Here is a 13,394-nt window from a genome sequence, read left to right on the forward strand (position 1 = left end):
GAGTAGAGGAATTTTACTGACTCCGTCAAGAAATAAAATGAGGATTGTTGGGAAACCTTACAAATTCTGAAATAGACACCTGGTAAACATAGAAAAAAAGAAGAAACATAGAGGAAAAGAAAAATCTCTAATCCTTTGACTTCATTTACAACCCATATTATCTACTCTTAATGGATTAAGAACTTCCATATGTCAATGATGACTGCATCTTGTCTCTTTTAGCCACAGACATTAACGTGTCCCTGTGAATCTTCCAGAAATACCTGGTATAAACCTTGTATCACATCTTACCAATGGATAGTCTAATTATAGTGTCAACATATGGTTAATTTTCATTTAGCTGTGTTTTTTTTTGCAAATAATTATAGACTTGTAGTAAGTCACAAAAATTACACATAGAATCCCTTGAAAGTTACTGTTTCCTCTGATGTGACAACTTTTTTTTAAAGATTTTATTTATTTATTATTTATTTGAGAAACAGAGAGAGAGCACACAGAGATAGAGAGGGAGAAGCAGGTTCCCCACTGAGCAGGGAATCCAATGTGGCATTTAACCCCAGAGCCCTGGGGTCATGATCTGAGCCAAAGGCAGATGCTTAATCTACTGAGCTACCCAGGTGCCTCTTTCTTTCTTTTTTTTTTCTTTTTTTTAAATAATAAATTTATTGTTTATTGGTGTTCAATTTGCCAACATACAGAATAACACCCAGTGCTCACCCCGTCAAGTGCCTCCCTCAGTGCCCGCCACCCAGTCATCCCCACTCCCCGCCCTTTTCCCCTTCCACCACCCCTAGTTCGTTTCCCAGAGTTAAGAGTCTCCATGTTCTGTCTCCCTTTCTGATATTTCCTACCCATTTCTTCTCCCTTCCCCTCTATTCCCTTTCACTATTATTTATATTCCCCAAATGAATGAGACCATATAATGTTTGTCCTTCTCCGATTGACTTATTTCACTCAGCATAATACCCTCCAGTTCCATCCACCTCGACGCAAATGGTGGGTATTTGTCATTTCTAATGGCTGAGTAATATTCCATTGTATACAGAAACCACAGCTTCTTTATCCATTCATCTTTCGATGGACACCGAGGCTCCTTCCACAGTTTGGCTATTGTGGACATTGCTGCTAGAAACATCGGGGTGCAGGTGTCCCGGCGTTTCATTGCATCTGTATCTTTCAATAGTGGTGTCTTAATTAACTGTACTACCATGTCAAAACCAGGAAATTGACATTAGCTCAAAACTGTCATTTTTGTCAGTTTAAAGATGCACACATTGTGTGTATGTACATTTGTATGTGATTTTATCCCATGTATAGACTCATGTAACCATTGCTGCAATCAAGATGGAGAACTATTTCATCAACGGCTATTTCATGTTAGAAAAATTTAGGGACCCTGGGTGGCTCAGCAGTTGGGCGCCAGCCTTCAGTTCAGGTCGTGATCCCAGGATCCAGAATCGAGTCCCGCATCAGTTTTCCTTGCGAAGAGTCTGCTTCTCCCTCTGTCCATGTCTCTGCTTCTCTCTCATTCTGTGTCTCTCATTAATAAATAAATAAATCTTTAAAAAAAAAAAGAAAAATTAAAAGAGTTGTGAACCTGAAATATGGACTCTCTGTTGTGGCTATTAACGTTTACAAAATGTTGTTTAATTTAATTTAATCTGAGGTTTTAAAGGAGTAAAGCTTGTTTTTCCCAAGCAATGATATCAAACAGTGATAACAACTGAGGTGAAGTGAGTGGTGGGGCAGGGCAGGAAGAAAGGTCAAGTCAAAATATCCTACCCCTAGGCTACCTCAGTGGCTAAGTGGGTTAAGCATCAGCTTAAGTCCTGATCACAGGATTCATGATACCAGAGTCCTCGGGTGGGACACTATATCCTGTTGGGCTCCCTGTTCAGCAAGGAGTCTACTTCTCCCTCTGCCCCTTTCCCCACTTGTGCTCTCTAATAAATAAATAAGTAAGTAAGTAAGTAAATAAATAAATAAATAAATAAATAAATAAAATTTTTACTTAAAAGGTAAATTATTACATAGGGATGTGATTTTTTTTTCCTCAAGTCACAAGTAGGCACAAAGCATAAGTTGAAAGAATGGATCCTTCCACATATTCGTGTATATAACTTCCTCTTCTTATTTTCTATATTAAAGAAAAATGTTGTTAACATTATTGTATGTTTTAGTATGTCTTACAATTAACAATTCTGATTTCACATACTGTTGTCAGAAGTCTTGAAAGACTTTGAATTAGGGGACCTGAGAATGAGTTCCTATGTGGCCTGCGTGGCTCACCTTTCAGAGTATCTACACTTTTTATCGCTTTCGATGTGTTTTGTAGTAGAAAATTGATAATAATGCAAATTATTCTTGTCCATAGAAATGAAAATGATTTCTGTCCAGTGCCATGAATCTCCACTCTATAGAGTGGCCACTCTACACTGATCTTTGTAAATTCATTTCAGCATTTCTAACAGCTTACATCAGCATGTCCCTTGAATTCTCCTTCAAGCCACTTGCAACTTTGCAATGGTTCCCTCATTTATTAATGGGTTCAGGAAGATATTTCATTCATTTTTGGTTTTTATTTACATGTGAATCATGATGTTACTGTTTGAAGTTATTTCTTAATGCTATTGTTTAATATTGCATCCCACTTTACACATTAGCTTTCTGTTCCTCTTTTTTGTGGGCCACATAAAAGAATCTAAACTGTAGTGGGAACATTAACAGCCCACCCCCACAGAACATTATTATCATATAATATGAATAGGTCTGTAATGCTGAAAGAAACTAGAGATCACAAATTATCAAGGACCATCTCATTTTACATATATGCAAGGTAATACCCGGAGAAGTGATGATGGATACAAGATCAAGGTCTGGTTAATCATAGAACCAGCAGTAGAAGCTAAGTTCCAACATATTTTTTATTTGCTTTATTTCTCTGTCCATAAAAGCAAAAGAAACTTAGAAGATTTCAAAAGCTTAGTCTACCTACATAAAGCAACATTCTCCTAAGTTGGAAATTTAGTGTTTTTTTTAACAAAAAATCAATATGTCTTTAAAACCTAGAGCACCCAAAAGATATACCAGACCACACACACTAATGAAAAATAATAGAGTGCACAATGTTGGTTCCAGTAAGTTAAATATCCACAATCTAATTTTTCTTCATTATTTTCTACTTGCTTATAAGGATCCACTTCATTGCAAGGGATAAGCGTTCAAATGTAACATTACTAAAATTTAATAATTTCTTAATGGATGAATCAAAGGGAAAGAGTGATGGGGAAAAAAAAGGAGTGATGGGAAAAACTTATTTTTCTCTAGGTAGATGGTTGCTTGTCCAATTACAAGGGGTACCTTAGAACAGGTACATTTTATCCAGGAAAAGTCCACAGTCCAATAAGGAAATATTCATTATTTGACAATTGTGACTGTGTAGAGAGGTTTCAACATCACCAGAAGTTGGTGTAGTCTATGCATGAGACATATGACCATGCAGCAGTTTGAGAAGTAATTTATATCTACAGACTGGTTGGCAAAATATATAAACAATTTCAAAAGCAGGTAGATTGGGTGGTAAAGGCAAGATCTGTAACTGAGAAGTGACAACTATTATGTCCCCAGACCCAAGACTCCATGTCACAAATGTGGTGGGGCCTGCAGAAAGCAACGGTGCTTGGCTGGCGTGCATGTGACAGTCAACGTACATGGTAATTAGAGGGTAGAGGTAAATGCACTCCAGGACTGGGGCTGGGGTGAATGAGGAAAGGCCTGGGGTACATAATTTAAGAAGGCAGTTCCTTGCCTTGGGACGCCTGGGTGGCCCAGCAGTTGAGCATCTCTCTTTGGCCCAAAGCGTGATCCCGGGGTTTGGGATGGCGTCCAGCATCAGGCTCCCTGCGAGGAGCCTGCTTCTCCCTCTGCTTGTGTCTCTGCCTCTCTTTGTGTCTCTCATAAATAAATAAAGTCTTAAAAAAAAAAAAAAAAAAGGGACGCAGTCCCTTGCACAACTCTGATGGTGAATGTCTCCTTAAAAATGAGTTGTTGCAGTAAAACAAATCAATGGGATGAGAACAAACATAGCAGAACACTAGGAAATCAGAAAACCCCTAAGGAGGCAATAAGGGGAGCTCCTGGGGCAGTGGTAGGTAAGATATGATGAGATGTATGATTTCCTGTTGAATAGCTGTGTAAAGTATTTAAGTATTTTGAACTTAAGAAACACCTCATGTTTCCTTAATTCAGAGTACAGTGCCTCTCAAGTTATCGTCTGCATCCCTGAACTCTACCCTGTGTGTGTTAGCATTTTATTAGATTGTTAATTGCAACTGAATGAGTCCCTAGTCACATAAATAAGCACACTAATTTTGCTTCCCAAGAATAACATGAGCCCAAAGATCTAGTCCTGTGTATCAAATGTGAAGGTTGTTTTTTTGTTTGTTTGTTTGTTTGTTTTGCTTTGTTTTGTTTTTTTATCAATGATATCTCGTCATTCCAGACATGAGGCTCAGGCTTTCTCAAACATCAGTGCTGCTACTGTCTATTTCTAGACCTGTAGGATTGCAACTAGCTCATTTTTAATTATTATGTAATCTCTTATCTATTTGCTGCCCAGATTTCCGAGTTTAATAAAAAGAGCTTGCTGTTTTCCTCCTTGAACCTCACACAATATTCTTCCAAGTGATGTGTCATGCTTATGCAGTTACCTCTTCCTGAAGCTCCCTTGGTATCCCCCTTACACCCACCCTTCACACAAGATAATGGGAGGAAGTTTGTCTCCTCTAATACATGTCAACTAGCTCTTTAAAAGCAAAAGTCTTTGTCTTTTCTAAGTTCCCAGCATTTTTCACAAAAGAATTATAATGCCAAGTTGAAGTGCAAAGTATATTTAGTGAGCTAAATTCAGAGCAAGGAGCTGACATCATATAATGTAGTAAGGGCATAAGAAGTAGAGTAATTATGAATGACCACACTGAGCTTGAGAAGTAAGCTCCCCCTCTCCATTCTTAGTTTCTTATTAGCCAACAACAGAACCCAGCCTTCCATCACACCCTGTCACCATCACCCAACAGACATTGACTAGTGCTACCTGGTGCCCAGACTCAATAGGACACCAGAGGGTGGATGTGGAAAAAAGCAGAGTGCACATAAGAGGTGAAAAGTCATGGAGGAAGGGAGGGGGAGAGAGAGACAGAGAGATGGATGGAGATGGGGGAGAGATGGAGATGGGGGGAGAGAGAGAGAGAGAGAGAGATGAAATAGAAAGAGATGGAGATGGAGGAGAGAGAGAGAGAAAGATGGAGAGGTTGAGGGACAGAGAGATATGGAAAGGGATATGAAGATATAAGAAAGAGAGGCAGAGGCAGAGCTGGAAATATGGGGACAAACAGAGAGAAAAGAAAAGCAGAAAAAGAAAAGTGGAAAATAGAAACTAGCAGTAATGAGATATTGGGAAAAATCACTATTCCGAGAATGAAGGATACCAACGGTATTCATTTTGTCTGCTCCCTGAAATCTGAATCTTCATGTTATACTTGGAAAAGCGTACATATTAAAAGTATGCCACTGTATGCATTTCCTCTCCCCTCCTTTGCCTCTCTGTTTCAGTTTTTGGCCTCTCACCTCAAAGATTGCATGATATTGGGGGTAAATCTCCAAGTCATTCCAGAACTAGACCCTTCTATGTCACTGGATACCCTTTCCTTCCATTTTGGGATTGTTCTCAGTTTTAAACATTATCTGTACTCATCAGTCCTTGTTGGGCCCTGTGACTTCCTTACTTGAAGATAGAAGCTATTAGTTGTATTAGGTTTGCTGACTGTGACCACAGGACTTCCCACTGGCCATGCTACTGTGACCCTTTTGAGTTTGCTTTCCCGAATGTTTTCCTTAGTCTACATTTTACTCATTCCACATTTTTCCAGAATGCATCCACCCTCACTGCTAATGGTAATGGTTCAGACTCACAGAATCTTTTTGTCTTACTAAAAAATTTTTAAGTGTTTATTTATACCAAAGTCAATGATGACACATTTTTATTAATTATAACTCTTTGGCTATGAGTGACAGAAATCTTTTTTAAATTATTTTTATTCATTTAGACCAAAAGAAGACTTTATTGGCCTGTATAATTAAGGTAGATGAAGGGCTACTCAAGCTGGCTTAAGAAATGATGGAAACCAGAGGCTCCTGTGTAACCAAGAACTCCTATGTCCCTCCTATTTCTCTATTTTCTTTTTTTGAAAAAAATTTATTTATTTATTTACTTGAGAGAGGGAACACAAGTGGGGAGGGGCAGAGGGAAAAGCAGACTCCCTGCTGAGCAAGGAGCCTGATGCGGGACATTATTCCAGCACCCCAAGATCATGACCCGAGCCAAAGGTAAACACTTCACCGACTGAGCCACCCAGGAGCATCTCCTTTACTCTATTTTCTGTCTTCCCGGCAGGTTCCTGTGCACAAAAGACCTGGTTTCCATGCATCCATGCTTAGCCCATTATTGTCTTGCATATAAGAGAAAAGGAGCCTCTTCTTTCAGCTTCGGTTAGAAAAAGCTTGAGAAAAAGGTATCAGGAAAGACAAATCAATAAACACCCATTACACGTGGTTGAAGCAAGTAGTAAAATTTTGTTGGTGATTTCTCCCACTCATGATTAGTTATCACCAAATATGTTACGAAAAAGTTATAACTGAATTCTAGTACTACGTTTAGCCTCTCAGACAAAAACTTGCTCAAATTAAAAATAAACACAAAGGGTGCCTGCCTCAGATTTGTATTCTACAAGGATGTGTCTACTTTTCACTACTACTGCTGAGCAGTTGATCCCAAGGATACCTGCATAGGTTATAAGATTCAGAACATCAAAAGTTGTCTAATCCTATCTCCTGTTCAATGCAGAAGTCACTAAAACAGACAAACAAACATGAGATTATTCATCTACTTGTTGAGAAACTGAATAGCTTCAAAGTACCGAGGTCATAATAATTTTGTCAATTTATAATTCACAAATTTATATTTCTTTATAATAAGCCCAATATTTCTCCTTAAAACTCCTTCCATTCCTCATAGTTTTAAACTTTAAGACTCCATCTGTCTGTCTCTTGCACATAAACACACAAATACACACACACTGAAAAACCCATTTTTTATATATATTTAAGATAATCATAATGTCCTCCAACCCCAAACACTTCATATTTTCTCTTTTTTATGTCAATATATTAGATTCATTCAAATATTTTATATAGTTTCTAAATGCCTTTTCACCTGGTTAACATCTCTGGACAAATTCTAATTCAATACTGTTTTGAAAATGTGACCTCAAAACCAAATAAGCATAAGGTGTCCTCACTGAAAACATGATGAGAATGTTGACTTTATATGGGCATACTCTCAATAATAAAAATCCTACCAGCTTTGGAAGACATGCACACTTATTAACTCTTAGTACACTGCCCAGAGAATTTCACCATGCATCAGGCTGATGCCATTTCCTAGGGAAATCCAAACCCATTTCCTAGGGAAAGTATCCTGAGGGCCTGGGGCCCCAAAAGATAGATTACAAATCAGACTTTGAAAATCAATAAAGAACAATGCAAAATATCAGATTCAATAGTGAATGAATTTATTAGGTCAAACAAAACTGGACCTCCATACATTTTGTAAGAAAGATCTATGTAATTCTGAGCCAATTGTTTAAAATTGTAGGCACACACTTAATATTGTGGTCATTCATTAATTTCACTGTCTGAAGGAAGTAATCTATCAGCTGGTATTTGATGCCAGACAAAGGGTGAAGAGCTGGTGATAAGAGGCTTTAGCTAACAGGCCTGAGAAACTCTATGGTAGCAGCTCTAAGTAGAGGCTGAAAAATTTTACTCAAAGGGTCTGGAAACTCAAGTTGATTTACAGAAAGCTGATATATAAGTTGGCCTGTAACAAGACTGGAAACTTCTAGAAGCCAAGGAGGTCAGGTAGCAGCTTCTGGATCCATAGCCCAGGGAACGGCAGCTGCTAGACCCCAAACCCAGAGACCCAGAGCAAGTCGTCTGGCAGGGACTGCAGAGCGTGGAGGTCCTTGGGCGGTAGCAGGACGTTGGGCAAGGTCTGGACACCACACAGGATGTCTGGCAGCTGGTGGGCTTACAGCAGGTCTCCTGACAGCCACTGTGAAGGGAGGAGCCCACCTGGCAGGTGCTGGGAGAGCAGACGTCAGTGCGGTAGACCAGGTTGCTGGGGTGGGATGAGCCACAGGAGGAGCTGGGGTAGCGCAGGTATCCCCCAAAGGAGCGGGAGGAGGAGAAGTTTCCAGAGCAGCAGCTGTAGGACATGTTGGAAGGAGATGTGAGTTCAGCTGAGGAGCAGTGAGGAGATGCTCTGAGTTTCAATGCCATGGTCTGGACTCCAAGCTATATATACTCTTAGACGTGAATGTGTCACCGTCCAGATGCTCCCTCCTCCTCACTTGTCACCCTATGTCAGAATGCCTCTCTCGGTTATTGCTTAACTCTAATTTATCACATCTTCACATAGTTAATTGTGTTTTAATCACTCTGATACACTTTGGGAGAAGCTACTCAGTCTTTCCCCAGGAATTCTCTGTGATTTGACCTTTGAAGTCCCATGTCATCACACTTCCGAATATCCTCCCCCTTTTAATCCACGTGGACTGTGAGTCTTTATCCCACCAAATGGACTTGCATAAACTTATCCTTTATTTCCTTAAGGCTAGCAGAAGCATCAGTGGTTACTATTCAACATACTTTGTCCTTTTCTTCACAAGCATATCACAATGGATTTCTCCAAATACTAACTATACTTAGCAGTATAGCAGTGAACCTTTTATTCTTTTCTCTTTGAATTAATCCATGTAATTACTGATATCCGTTAATTTATCTTAATTAAATTGTGGATTCTTTGGCAAAGCACTCAGCCTGCCTTTTCTATGATACACTTGACTTTCTCATATCTTGAATTAAGGGGTATGGATATCATCCCTGCTGACCATGCCATTGGACTTCCTTAAAGGGAATGGGAGCCTAAAAGGCTTCCTTAGAGGATGCTCTTCTTCTCCTTCTCCTTCTCCTTCTCCTTCTCCTTCTCCTTCTCCTTCTCCTCCTCCTCCTCCTCCTCCTCCTCCTCCTCCTCCTCCCTCTCCCTCTCCCCCTCCCCCTCCTTCCTCTTCCTCTTCCCCTTCCCCTTCTTCTTTCTTCTTTCTTCTTCTTCCTCTTCCTCTTCTTCTTCTTCTTCTTCTTCTTCTTCTTCTTCTTCTTTCTTCTGCTTCTTCTTCTTCTTCTTAAGATTTATTTATTTATTCATGAGAGACATAGAGAGAGGCAGAGACACAGGCAGAAGGAGAAGGAGGCTCCCTGCGGGGAGCCCGATGTGGGACTCAATCCCAAGCTCCTGGAATCATAACCTGAGCTGGAAGTAGATGCTCAACTGCTGAGCCACTCAGGTGTCCCGAGAGGATGGTCTTCTAAGAAACAATAAACACAATCCTTTGAGTGAGACTTTAAAAGGAAGTGTTTGCTGGAACTGAATTTCTGTGTGTATTTTCTGAGAAGCCTATCTTGTAGCAGGCATTATTCTCTGCTTATGCCCTAAACCAACTCAGTTTTTATTGTTGTTGTTATTTGGTTTTATTTCTGAGTGAAGGGACATATTCTCAGTTGCAGTTATTAATTTATATCTGAAATTATACTTCAGGAAAAAACGTCTAACATTTTCTGAAGCAGCTAACTTGAAGCATTAGAGCTACATGGGTCTTTGATATCTGTGGTCAAACCATACATTGAAAAATTATGCCAAAGAAAGTTCAGTAAATTCCTGCTAACTGCTAAGAAAGATAGAAGCTCAAACCATGGTCTCCTTATGCAGCATCAAGATCTGAATACTCTGCAAATATAAAAGCAAATTTAAATTTAACTTGTCTCAGAAAAGAATCTATTAAGTTTATTTATACTAAGATATAAAAGCCTAATAAAGCCTTATTTACCTCTCTTAAGAATATTTGCATTAAATAGTGTTCAACAGAATTCCATGCATCACTGATCTTTATGCATTTAAAATATATTATACATTTTAGCACAGAAAGAGAAAAGAATCTGGATAATCCATACTTAGGTTAATGAAAAACAAAAACAAAAACAAAAAAACCAAAAAAAACAAAAAAAAAAGGAAGAAGAAAAAGGGCTTCTTCTTATCTGGTTTGTGCCCATTCATCTTCTTTAGAATCTGACATTTTATTTGGTTTAACTAAGGGGAATGGCATTTACAATTGTCATTGAAAAGAAAGCTCCTTAACCACCTGAAAATTAACTTGCTGAATTCCAAAGCACGCTGCTTCGGAGCACTTAGTTACTTTGTTTTATGATTATCTCTCCCATGCAGAATCCAAAGTGTGGCATGCATCACATGAAGTGCCCTTGTGCAATACTTAAACCATCACTCTGATTCACAGAAGTAAAATAAGTTATGCTTTATGAATGGACACCTATTAAATTTACTGAAGAAATATGTGCCATCCCCAACACATGGGATTCCTTAAAATGCCAGCCTTTAAACTCCTTTAGAATGCACAATATTTCTCTCTCCCTATTAATAATTGATTCTACTAAAACTAAATAAATAAATAAAAAAGATCTTGCTTTTTCAGGCCAGCTCCCCATGCCTGGGAATTAACATTAAAATAACTCGAGAATAAGTCAATTCCAATTAACATCGCCCCACACCCATTCCTAATTAGGTTAACACTTTTCATTAGTCATTCGTGCACTTTGTACAGATACTAGTGAATAACTCAGAAATGCTAATAAATGTGTTCCTCTGAAAGGAAGAAAAAGCAAAACAAGAGTGGTTTTAATAGTTCAGAAGTGGATCCTGAAACTAATAAAATGCTCTGTGTACTCTACAAACACAGGCAAAGTTTTCAAGAAAACAAAAATCACTATCTGGATATGTCAAAAAAAAATGCTATATTGCAATTTTTTTTTCTTTTTTGGAAATGGAAAAATACCAGTAGTACATAGAACAAACAAGCATTAGAGGGCTCAGAAGCCACAAGGAACTTTATGACCTGAATTACCTGAATCATGATTATTTTTCCAGGTCATCACTTTAATAGAGTTCACTCTTTACGCTGACAGTCCCCTTTTGCAATGTTTTCAGAAATTTTTGAATACCTTTCAAATCAGGTGAATATTAGTAGAAATAAAATAAATCATATATTCCAGCCTATACCTTTATCTTTCCCTTTCACTTCTTTCTTATATTCTCAAAACTGCCTCCTCAAGACCTACAAGGGCCTTTTATTGCCCTGTCTGCAAAGGTTCTTCTTCCTAACAGCTATTGCTCACTTGGATTTTACTTTCCAAATTCTCTCACCGAGGGAGTGATTTGTCTGTTAAAGGTTATCGCTAAGTATAGGCTGAAAGACCCATCTGTGGGTAAAGGAGAAGAAAACCACTCAACCTCTCTGCTCTGGCTTCTGGCCCAAGTACCAAGCAAGATGGCCATGAGCCACTACTTTCCCAGAGGTCATCCTACCCCATGTCTCTTCCTGCTTCAAACTGACCAAACGTTTTAAGTCTGCAGAATGCATCGTCCGTAACTTGTATTTTAAATGAAAAAGCCAGTGTAGCTGATTTCTGGACTCTGCTTCCAGACCTCGCTGATCTTCTGACATTTGCCTTTGCCTGATTCATTTTGAAAATGGAAAAAAGAATATGTAGAGTGATTAAGCAAACTCGAGTGGTTTTCTAGAATGCCTAAACTCCAATTGTTACCATTTTATCATACTTGTTTCATCTCTCTCTCTCTCAATTAAAGAAATACAACACTACAGATATGATCCCTGGGTGGGCCAACCTCAGTTTCCTGCTTTTTCCTATCTTTCCACTAATGCATTCAGTTTGAACGAGTCTTCCAGGAAATTTTTTGCACACATATTTATAAGTGTATACACTTTATTACTTTGTTATTATTATTATTATTATTATTTAAGATTTCATTTATTTATTTAAGAGAGCGGTGGGGAGAGGTGCAAAAGGAAAAAGAGAATCCTTAGACTCCCTGCTGCGTGCAGAACTTGTGAGGCTTGATTCCATGACCCTGAGATCATGACCCGAGTTGTGTAGTCAAGAGTCTGATGCTTAACTGACTGAGCCACTCAAGCACCCCTGTTTCTCTATTATTGTTTTACGTTGTAAGAATGCAGTCTTATTGCACATATATTTGTAAATGTCTTTTTATGAAAGAATACTTTTTTATTTCTAAAAAATTCCTTTAAAAATATATCTATGTTGATATTTATATATTTGGGTATAGTTCTATTATCACTTCAGTGGTGCTTTTGAGTGCCAGACACTGTTCTAAGCACTTTATTATAAATATTAGTTCATTGAATCTTCATAACAATCCTATTCAGTAAATATTGCTATTGTTCTTATTTTAGAGATGATAAAGTTGAGACAAACAAGTTGAGTTTCTTGCCCATGGCCACTCATGTAGTAAGTGGCAGAAATGGGATTTGAACCCGGAGATTGGAACCATTGTCAGAATTCATGCAAATAAGCACTTTATTATAATATAAAGATCTAGTTTCTTTCTTGTTATTACTGTATAGAGTTCTTCCATAATACCAATTTTTTTTAATTTTTATTTATTTATGATAGTCACAGAGAGAGAGAGAGAGAGAGGCAGAGACATAGGCAGAGGGAGAAGCAGGCTCCATGCACCGGGAGCCCGATGTGGGATTCGATTCCGGGTCTCCAGGATCTCGCCCTGGGCCAAAGGCAGGCGCCAAACCGCTGTGCCACCCAGGGATCCCCCATAATACCAAATTTTATTGATCTATTTCCTTATTATTTTTGATTTCTTACTATCACAAATCATGTGACAAAGAACATACTTGTACTTAGGCCTACATCTAGGATTTCCATCAGGTAAACACTTAGAAGTAGACTTGTTAGGTATTTTTCAATTTCATTTTCAATTTTAGTATAGTAATTAGGAGCAGGGATCTTGGACTCAGAATCACTGGATTTGAATCCTGACTCCATCATTTGCTAGTTATATAACTCAGGCTCATTCAAGTTTATTCTTTTATTATTACCTTTTATCAATTATTCTATAGAGTCATTTCCCCTTTCAAATTAGCTTTTTTAGGAGTCTTTGTATATTCTTTATTTTATGTCCTCATCTTCCATATGTTATAAATATACTTCTCCACTCAGTTTGACTTTTTTTTAAAGCTCAGCTCTATTGAGGTACAATTTACACATAATGAAATTCACCTCTTTTAAGTATACAGTTCAATGAGTTTTGACAAATGTATAGTCATGTAACCACCAACACAGTGGAAATATAGGACATTTCCATTATCACCCAG

General features: G+C 38.3%; 1 protein-coding gene across 1 annotated transcript; it reads right to left on the reverse strand.

Annotated features, from left to right (window-relative positions):
• Window positions 1-7,899: 7,899 nt before the first annotated feature.
• On the reverse strand, window positions 7,900-8,334 carry LOC140621315 (keratin-associated protein 13-2-like). Its single transcript, XM_072806417.1, has one exon. The coding sequence runs from the start codon at window positions 8,332-8,334 to the stop codon at window positions 7,900-7,902; it is 435 nt and encodes a 144-aa protein (XP_072662518.1).
• Between the last annotated feature and the right edge of the window lie 5,060 nt (window positions 8,335-13,394).

The sequence above is a fragment of the Canis lupus genome, chromosome 30 (genome assembly GCF_048164855.1).
Source record: "Canis lupus baileyi chromosome 30, mCanLup2.hap1, whole genome shotgun sequence".
Taxonomy (NCBI): Eukaryota; Metazoa; Chordata; class Mammalia; order Carnivora; family Canidae; genus Canis; species Canis lupus.